The sequence below is a fragment of the Teleopsis dalmanni genome, chromosome 2 (genome assembly GCF_002237135.1).
Source record: "Teleopsis dalmanni isolate 2A chromosome 2, ASM223713v2, whole genome shotgun sequence".
Taxonomy (NCBI): domain Eukaryota; kingdom Metazoa; phylum Arthropoda; class Insecta; order Diptera; family Diopsidae; genus Teleopsis; species Teleopsis dalmanni.
The window spans coordinates 178,337,308-178,348,444 of NC_051847.1; the positions used below are offsets into that span (position 1 = coordinate 178,337,308).

The 11,137-nt window shown below is 31.7% G+C and overlaps 1 protein-coding gene across 1 annotated transcript; it reads left to right on the forward strand.

Moving 5' to 3' along the window:
* The first annotated feature begins 4,554 nt into the window (after window positions 1-4,554).
* LOC119676251 lies at window positions 4,555-9,368 on the forward strand. The gene is made up of 2 exons (XM_038087487.1): window positions 4,555-5,293; window positions 8,992-9,368. Exons 1-2 carry the CDS (start codon window positions 4,555-4,557, stop codon window positions 9,366-9,368), a joined length of 1,116 nt encoding a protein of 371 aa, XP_037943415.1.
* The last annotated feature ends 1,769 nt before the right edge of the window (window positions 9,369-11,137 follow it).

Consider the following 11,137-nt stretch of genomic DNA (forward strand, 5'->3'; position numbering starts at 1 on the left):
GTTTAATTTATTTTTAAATGTCATTAGTTTCGATTGAATAAATAATTCATGTTAAAATTTATTATCAGGCATCAAATAACGTAAATAGAGTTGAACGTGAACGATAAAAAAATTAATTAACGTTCAGATCTCACAGAAATTAACCTGAATTTTTTAATCACTTTTGTGTGGCTTAGGTTACCTTAAAATTTTCATCTCATTAGTAAACCTTTTCAAATACTCACTCTAAAGCCACATAAAATGGTACTGTAATAACCTGAAAATATTCAAGTTTCTCCCCGTACAACTGGCAGCAGTGATAAAAGCGTTTGTAATTTATAATAAACACCAGCAGAAACCATTTACCTGCTCACATCCAAGGACCGTAATTAGAAATTGTTCACGATTTGCTCCATGGAAAATGTTTACCTCACCAGAAAGTGCTCAATTCTTCCAAAACAGCAAAATACAAAACTCATATTTCCACGAAAATACGCCAAATTAACTTTGTTTAATTGGAAAAACTTAGCTAAACTTTCTTGCGAAAGATTTAAAAAGTATGAAGACATTAGCAACGAGTTTCAGTTTCCCTTAGCGCGTCAAGCAAGCATCTTCGATTTAGCATAAAAGTGACTCCGCTAATGTGTAAATAAGAATTTTTGGAATCTTAAAACTTACAAATATAAAATATAATTTCATTAAAAAAAAGTTTAACAAAAAAGTTTATTCGAGAAAGGTGAATGGAATGAGCATTAGTTAGATACTTTTGTATAAATACTTTGCTGTGCAGTTTTTGTCCTACACAAAACTATAACTTCCATGATTTTAATTTTAAAAATTTCTTTTATTAGAAATTCTAAAAAAATTTATTTTATAATAAAATAAATAAAATAAAATAAAATTTATAAAGTATTAAATTATAGATGATATTGTGTTCCTTAAATATGTATATATGGCATTTGGAAAAGATATCTTTTACTGATTTTAATTAAAATTCAAGTGATATTATAAACAATGTTATAAAAAATATGTAATTTTTTTAAATAAATTTGCAGAAATAATGCATAAAAGTTAATTATATTAAGATATTAATGAAGTGAGTACTCTTTTCAAATGAATTTTTTCTCAAAGTTTATGTTTTAGTACTTTTGGTTTACACGCCTTCTTCGCAAAAATTAACTATAAACAGTACTCAGAAATCGTAAAATAGCAATTAAAAAATAAAAAATCACTCACATGAGAACAAGACAACTGATGAGTAAAAATTTCTTTATATATGACGAGAACACTTCTTTTCCCCAATCTCGGAGTTTTAGGTCAGATGAGGAAGTGAAAAGTATTACTTATCTACTGTGTCAGTATTACCTTCAATGTTCGACGCTGTATTGATGCCTGTACTCCACTATAAGTTTTTTCCTTTCTAAGTTTCTGCTTTCTTTGTGGCAGTAGAATGGACTAGGTAAGTGCAGCTTCTTGATGAAAGTTTCTATTTAATATCTGTCGTCATTATTTTCGTTTTAGACAGGCATTGACACCGGAACAAGACAACTGAATTCTAATGATTCTTTCCTTAAATTAGGATCTTTCTGCTGTGACTACTTTTGAAGGTTTAGGACAGAGAAAGAATAGGAAAATGCTACACGGGGTCTATACGTTCATTGTTCTTTAAGTCTATGTTTACCTCATGGCAGTTAAACGAAGCAGAGTGAATTAGATTAATATATCCCATTTATTGTTTATTGTTCTCTTTTCGATAGCATAATATACTTTCTATTTCGCAAGTATATTATTTTCTGCTTCTTAAGATTTAATCGTTCCTTTTCTACATTTGTTAAAGCATGTGGAACAAAATTTCACACACTTGTACTTCAGGATTAGATAAAACTTTTAGTCTTTTGCTAAATAATAAGTAATATGAATTGCTAAATAACTGTATACTATGTTATTATAAGAATTATACTTGTCCAATACAAGGAATTTGAAAATGACTTTTTTGCAAACTAATTTGTTTTTCGGACCTTCCTTTGACTCCTCTTGAAAAATATTGCTTATTTATGAATATAATAAATACTGTAAGCGAAAAACAATCTAACCTCCTCATGAGATACTATAATTGATGGTTTATTATCATTACAGAAAGATTGAGGAAGAAATTAACTTATGCAAGAGGTAAATATTTAGTGTTATTTAAAATGTTCATATAACTGCTACTTGTCTTCAAGTATGACAATACCACATCTTATCTATATATCTATGTAATATTGAAAAAGAATATGAGAGGAAACCATCTACTTGTCGTAGTTGCTGCTTTGAATATCTGGACATAGGATTTAAGCATTCATTAAATGCTATGATCGTACAATACGATGTGGAAGTATCTTTTAGTTATAGTATGGTGACATATTCACATGATCTGCATGCTTCTGCTTTTTCGTATATTGCGACTAGTTGCGATATCTAGTGAAAAAATACCAGAAACTTGAAACAAGTCGAACTGCGATGATGTGACGTTTAGATGGATTTTGAGGTGACCAGAAATAGTTTTACGTTTCAAAGGAATTTAGTAATGTTTTAATGAAATTACATATATATAATTTAAGTCAACTTTTTATCCATTTTACGACATGGTGTTGAAACAACTTCAACTTGAAATATACTGCAATGATTAGTCCTCAGTTCTAGTTATTAAAAACAAACTGCACTATAAATTGATTACCTTATATTAGAAATATATATATACGTAGATGTATGAAAATAAATTTATTATTATCATATTTGACCACTATTGACTATCAATAATAAAGGTAGGAGAGTGAAGTTTCACATTTAGACAGGTATTAAATTGCATGGCATGGCTTCATTCAGTCACTGAGTTGCACGAATAATGTGGTGTCTTCAGTATGTCTTCATTATGTAAAAATTTAATGAAGTTTTTGTTCTTTAACTTATTTTATTGAAAATTCACAGTTATCAATATTATGTGATGTGCTCAATGTAATTATTTAAAACTTCTAAAAGGTCATATATTCATATCGCATCAAAATTTGTTGAACAATTTCTAATTCGAAAAGATTTGAGTAGGCTTATATATAATATTGGTTTATATTTTATTTTCATTATAATTCTAAGATGGTCAAAGCTTCTTTTTGTACTGATTTTCTGCCATCTTGATCATTCAATTATAGATAGTAGGTAGATTCATGCATTCATCTTTTTACAGTCATTTTTAAGAGCATTAGTTCATCTTTTTCAGGATCCCTCCTACGTTTTGAATTACTACCTTCTCAATATACATATGTCCCAGTCATCGTACAGCTGGAGCCTTTACAAACCAGATCACTTCTTTTTCATCAACAGAATACAGCTGTCAATTTCATATAAAGCAAAAAATCTAACTTGTTTATTGTAAGTCCAATTCTCTAACTAGCCAGAAGGCAGCCCATTACTTTGCTCTATTATAAGTAAGATACTTATATTTGAACTTCTCTGTGTAGTTAACTGTGCTTGGAATAAGTTTTATTGTATGCTTAAATTTGGTGTTAAGTTCGTTAGTCCCAGCACTTGTAACCTGTAACGGAATAAGTTATTTTATTTACTGAAAATCAGCTTAAAGAGATTGCATCTCAACACTCGCCACTTATCTCATTATCACAGTACATCAAAAAAGTGTCTGCCAAAAAACAAATAAGGCAAATAATTTGATAACAAGTAACCTACAAAACAGGCATTTTTTTGAAATAATCTATTTTATTTGGTAGAAAAATTTCAACATGATTAGAAAACAAGACAAAGCACAACAAAAGAAAAGAAATTAGAAATACTGACAGCGGTATTAAGCGGCTTAAATCTACACAAGAAACTAAAATAAAGTTATTATGATCATTACAGATCGGCTACAGTCATAAACCTAATAAAGTTTTTTTCTGAATTTTGACTTTTGGTAGTCATGAAGAGTCACATTAACAAGAAACACAAGCACCTGCAGACATCAAGTCATAATGCTCCAGTAGTTACACGAGGCAGGCGTTACCGACTTGGTCAAATAGTTTAGCATAAAAGATCTTGTGTTGACGGTATAATGATCATGAAAAAGTTCGCTTTTCGTGTTTCGCATTCGGCTATAAAATTTGTTTAAGTTTCTTAATGGTTTCTCTACTTATCGTATACTTTTCTTAAAGTGACTCTACTAAAGACTATAATTTTCTACTTTTTAATTTTTCTCTTTTAGTATGGAACTTTATTGTCAGTATCTTAATATGTTCCCCATTTTATGTGCTTCTAGCGAAATGTAATAAAATTCAGTGAACTACAACAAATCAAATAAAAAATGTAGAAATCATTTGGTGAAAATTGATAAAATGTCGATCGTTTGGTAAAAACCGTTTACTTGCCGTTGAACTTTGTGCGGATGATGAACCAATTGTCGTCACTCGGGTAGCAAGTGCAGATCAACTCGCCAAAGAATATTTCTGATTTTAAGTGAAAAGAGGCACAGTTTTTAATGAAAACATACGGTGTGAAAAATTTTCTTAAAGGATTTTTATTTTTATTTTTAAAATTGAAACATAACTGAAAATGCTGCAACCGCGTCTGCTGCTACTGTGTCTACTCACCGCCAGTTTAACCGTCTATACCGTGCGAGCGAGTTCACATTTGAATAACATTAATTCGGTAAATTCCGCAGATTCTTATGATAAACAAGATACGTGGCAGCCAATGTCGCGCAATAATTGGATTATTCTGCAAACAGCGGCGGGAAAGAGTGCGGCACGCACTCAACCAACACGCAAACATACACACACATATACCTACACTAAAACTCATCCACATATATACGCACAAACTCCACGACATCCTGTTAATTATTACGCATACAATCAAAGCGGCGGAAATTACCAGTCGGATATTAAACCCATAGAGCCTTATGTGTTACAAATAAGCCACATGCGACGTACCGATACATCGCCAGGTAGTACGTCGACAAGACACAAGCTGCCCGCCTCAACAATCTACAGTCGCAATTCGCCAAAGGATGTTATGAGTGCAAACAGCATTAGCCCAAATAAACACTTGAATAGATTACAGGATATCGACAGTAGTGTTGACGGAACTGACGATGATGCGGCTGATTCGCCGTCGCTTGCTGCTGCTGATTACACCTCCGATGATGTCGAAGATATTCGTCTTAATGAAATGTTTGTGCCATTGCGAAACACTCTGGATAAAGTTATAGATTTTTGTGATGCTGTGAAGTACTTGATTAGCAGTGTTGATGATGCTGCTGATGAAAACGTTGATGTTAATGCTGATGAAGGTGAGTTTGCCAAGCTTAGATAAATTGAAAAATTTGTGATGAATTTAACTTTTTGAATCAAATTCTCTAGAAGCTTTCAGTTTTAATGAGAAATTTCGTTTGTTGTAAATTTCTTGCAGAAAATTTACTTCCTTTTAACTGTTTGTTTAAAATTGTTCCATAAAATCTAGAATGAAATAAAAGATTGAAATTTTAACATGAAATTGCCAACGTGAAATTAAAATTAATTATAAACGTAAAATATCGTGTAAATATAATATATATATTATTATTATAAAACGAAGTTAGAGTGAAGAAATTTTCAAACCCAAAAATTTTATCTAATGAAGTCCTGAAATAATTATATATGTTTATCAGATACCGTCAAATATTAAAATATTCTTTGACAACAGCTATTACTCCCTTTTTATTAATAAAATATAAATTGAAATTTTTTTAATATATATTTTTAATAATACATATTCGTAATAGAGACATATATATTCGTAATAGTTAAGACATTAAAGTTAAAATTTACATTAATCTATACGTTAGTATATATAAAATACCACATAGATTCATGTAAATTTCAACTTTTATATCTTAACTATTACGGCCCGGCTAGCTCAGTCGAGAGAGCATGAGACTCTTAATCTCAGTGTCATTGGTTTATGCTCCCCGTTGGGTGCCAAAAAATGTATTTATTTTGCTGTTGCAATAGTGCTATGTTATAAAACATACAAAAAAATTTTAGAAGTTGCCATCAACACCCCATTAGTTCTTAACATCATCGTCATTCCAATCTTCAGTACCGCCAAAAGCCTCGGCAGTTACTTCTTCAGCCCAGTTGGTTGCTTCTTCGATGAGATGTTCGCGAATCTTGTCAATTTCAGCTGCTGGTATAAGTTCTTTAGCAACCTGTAAGTGCTAGTATTAATACGTTTTCTCTTTAATAGTTAATAGTGAATTAAGGTCTTTAATTTTTTACAAAAACTTGAAGTGACAAATTTAATACTTAATGTTTCCTAGAACACATTTCCTGAAATGTGTCTTTTGAAATGAATAAGAACAAGCACCGAAAGATTGTTATTATGATTAAAAGACCACAAACTCTTCCGCTAAATTTAGTAATCCATAGTGTGCTGAAGACGCTTGCTATAATTTAAGTTCACTGCGATATTATAGTTGATTTGGATGAAGTGAACATCCAATTATTCAAAAAAAAACTAGGAGATAAACTAGTTCAAAACTAGGAGTTGTATGTTTTTAATCTGTTAGCCTCTTTCGAAGTAAATTACTAACATCACAACTGAGTTGGATCTAATATAGTGGGCAAAAAACAGCAAATAATCTGAATTACATTTTAAAATGCAGTTATGTTTACATAAACTCTATAACATAAACTATATTTACAATTTTGCGAAAGTTTAGTAAATTTTTGGAATGTATAATGTATGTTATCCTTAATCAATTTATTTTTATTAGAAAAAATTAGAAAAATTTATTTTAAGTACACATTTTTATACCGCTCACAGGTGTATGAATTAAGAGTATCTTGAAAGTGTGTACCTTCTTAACATTGAATTAGTAAGCATCATTATTATTTTACTATATAGTATATAGAGACATACATTGTGACCGAAAAGTTTCCGGAAATAAATAAATAAAACGCAAAATTCTTAATCTTCATCAATATTTATTTTATCTCCTTCAAAATATGCTCCATTAGAAGCGATACACAAATGCCAACGTTCTTCCAATCATACAAACATTTTTTATTGGCGCTTTCCGGTATGGCTTTGAGTTCCCTCTGCGAATTCTGTTTTTCGTCTTCTATGGATTCAAAACGCGTTCCTCTGAGTGGTAATTTGAGTTTGGGAAACAGGAAAAAGTCACACGGTGCAAGATCAGGTGAATACGGTGGCTGTTTGATGGTATTTATTGAATGTTTGGCCTTAAAATCGTTGATAATGTTGGCTCGGTGCGAGGGAGCATTATCGTCATGAAAAATCCATGAATTATCCTTCCACAATTGAGGCCGTTTACGGCGGATAGCTCTCACGACCGATGCCTAGCTCTCGTGCTATCTCTCTAACACTCACATGAGGATTTTGGAACACGATTTCCTTTGCCTTTTCAATGTTTTCGTCGGTGGTAGAGGCCGAAGGTCGTCCAGAACGCGGCATGTCTTCGACGGTCGTACGACCGTCCTGAAAGGCTTTGTACCACTCATAAACTTGAGTTTTCGATAAAACTGATTACCCATAAGCCTTTTGTAGCATTCGCAACGATTCTGCACACGAAATTTCGTTCGAAACACAAAATTTGATGCAAACTCTTTGTTCAATATTTTTTTCCATTGTTTTTTCGCAACGCACTACTGAGGGGAACTGGTTTCAACAGCTGCCGTAAACGAACTGTCTGACAGATCGCGCTCATTTTTTGCATAGTAAATTAAGGACAGTGCTGCCAACTACATAAACTTAAAATATCGAAAAATATACAGCGCGCGAATTTTAAATGAGAATTTCCGAAAGCTTTTCGGTCACAATGTATAGTGGAGTAGACAAAATTATGACGAAGAGGACATACTAGAATATATGTTATATATATATTTTATGGCAGTTATATCCGCATAGGTTAAATTCTACCTAGAATGTCACATGCAAGTTCAGCGTTGCCAGATCACACCAACATACACCATTATTATCTAGTTTTGAATTTCATTACAGGATTCTTATAAACAGCTAAAGATATATTATTAAAACATTAAAGTATCTGCAAGTGGGTAGGTTTACTTTGTACATAGACTGCTTTCAGTGTACAAGAAAGTTAACATTATTAATAGAAATTACTTAAAATCTATAAAGATATAATATATTTTTTCGTAATACCGTATAAATTTAAATGCTTGGTTAATGAGTTTCAAGTTTTGTATGAAAAATAGTTCACACAAACTTGATAAATTTATACGAAAATATTACCTAATAAATTTATATCGTATAAATTTATCTGTTGTCAATACAGAGTTGCATTCTAACACAAGCAAACATTTACAACAATATCTATAATTAATTGGGACTTTTCACTCAATTTCGGTATTTTATTTTATAATTTGTTGTTAGTGACTCAACTGACTAATAAAGTTTGTACAAACATTCAATATTGCTACGATATTGGCTAAAAAATTGCACTGCTGAGCATTACATTTTGTGTTGTCATAATTATTGGTGATATAAATAGTGCTTTTATATAGCAGATTGATATATTTACACGAATATTTAACTACGTGCATTCATATAACCGTGTATGTAAATGGATAAAATTATACATTTGGTAAATTTATATGCTTAGAAAATGCTGTTATTCGTCAATATCACCATCCTTATTTGTATTTATATTCCATCCCTATTTGTTATATCTTTTTTAGTAACTTTTTCGTTAACATATAGAAGTATCTATAAATATAGTTCACTTTGGATTGAGTGACAGTACCAACACAACAATTTCCTGAAATAGAAGAGCAATCAATAAATAAAACAAAAAATAATAATAATTGCATTATTTAGTGAAAGTTATTAATTACGAAATATTTATATTCATCATAAATACTTTTTCAATGCAATAATCTTTTATTTTGTAAATCTATTTAATCATCTGTGAAACAGAATCCGAAAATAAAAAAAATATTTTTCATATTTTATTTGTATCTTTTGCAGAAACTAAAGACGATGCCGACACCGAAGATGATGAAGATGTGTACAATGTGGGAGCATCGGGTGAAGTTCAAGGTCATAACAGTATCTCATCAATACGCGCATTCGGTAAACCAGCAACAAATGAATTATCCATTGGAACAGGTCGCAAATCGAAGAAGAAGAAGCTCAAAAAGCAATTCAAAAAATTGCTGCTTCCGCTGCTGCTGGCTTATAAGCTTAAATTTATTACGCTAGTACCAGTACTGGTAGCCGGTCTGACCCTGCTGGTGGGCAGCACTGGCGTGGCGGGTTTCTTCTTCGCGCTATTCGCTGCCGTGATGAGTCTCAAGTCGACTGGGCACGCTAAGTCTATTATTGTTAAAGATGGTAGCTATTAAGGCAGATTTAAGTAGTTAATGATATTAGTAGATTAATGTTTATTTATTCAAAAAATTTATAATTAATGACGCAAATAGACTTAAGTATTTAACGAAATTTAAAAATAGAAAATAAAAAACACATTTGAGTGCGAATCATTACGAGACTTGCACCTTAACGATTGCAACGTTTCAACAAATCGGCCACACGTTGTTATCGCACACCGGCTCGAGCCTCAATTAAAAGCGAAATTAAGTCCATTGGCGAGCAACTAGCAACTGTTGCTATCGCTGCTGTTGGTGTGGTTATGTATTGACGTGCCATTCGTAATTGCTGATTAATGTTGGCAGCAACTGTAACAAGTGTCACACGCGTGATTTGGCCATTTCCAGTTCCGACAGCAGACATTTGCATGCTGTTACGTCCGCGAACATAAAAAAGTTACGCAGCCGAAAACACATAAAATTACCCAAATATTTACAAAAAGTATACAAAATACTATTTAAAGTTAATTTCTGCAAGTGTCCACATAAATGCATAAATACGTAAAATCATGTAATTCGTTGAGAAACACATTTTCTGGTATTGTAGCAACATTGTTACGATGTTGTAATGATGTGTCAACAACATGTGAAAGCAATTCGGATCAGTAAATAAATTGCTAACACCTGAAATGGCAACGGTTGCTGAGGACTCATTCGGCAGACGGTTGAGTTCAATGCCCTGTTGGATGTGTTATTTTGGTTCTACTTGGAAACATAACAACTTCAGAATAAATAACAAAAATTTATGTGTAAAATGTGTGCTTCAAATTAAACTCACAAAAGTCATTTCAAAATCTTTTTTTTGAATTGTAATTTATTTTATTTTTGCACTCTAAAAAGACTTTTCCTAACACTTGTTAATCTTCACTTGCCAAAGATGTTTTCATTCACTTTTGCGACATTTTACTTAACACGTAAATATCTAATTCCATTTTGCTTCATATTATTTTTTTTTTAATTAAAATTTATTTTCATAACCTAGACGTGAAAATATTTTTCAGACTTCTAAATATACATTAACTCCAGTTCATGTGTATCTATATATATAGTAAAATACAATCAGAATAAATTTATTTTAAGCTATAAATATATCACATATTGAGTTTGTCTCTAAAAACTTTCTTGGAATACGTTTCTTGCACATACAGGGTTAAGCGATAGAACTGTTACTTACTCAAGCAACCATATCTTTTTTGTGCGAAATTAATTTTTATTCATTCAATATACAAAAATTTGTAGAAATAATCAAAATTTTTAAGTTCAATCACTCTAGGTCGATGTGGCAACCTTTTACCTTTACCTTCCAATGGTTAAAAAATGAGTTGCATGCTTCACAAATATAATCTTCCGATACTTTGGCTCGTTCCTGAATAATGGCTTTCTTTAGCGCATCCATACTGTCATATTTCTTAATCCTCACCTTGCTCAACAAAATGGCCCGGATGGAATAGTTCATCGGTTTTGCATCTGTTGAATTCGAAAGCCATTGTCTGGACGAAGTAAAGTGTGAAGCATGATTTTTAACCATTCTTGGTTCCCACATGCTCTATAGACCGGTGTCGAGTCTTGTTAGAACGTCCATAGTTTACGATCGAAATGTTTGCGTGCCAACGGCTCTAAAGCAACTTCACTTCCAAAATATTTTCGCAGTATTAAATTGACTCTCACACCAGGCTCGATGAAAACGGTTGAGAAGCGTCAATCGGTGGTTCCAGCTGCACAAACCATTACTACAGTTGAAAAAT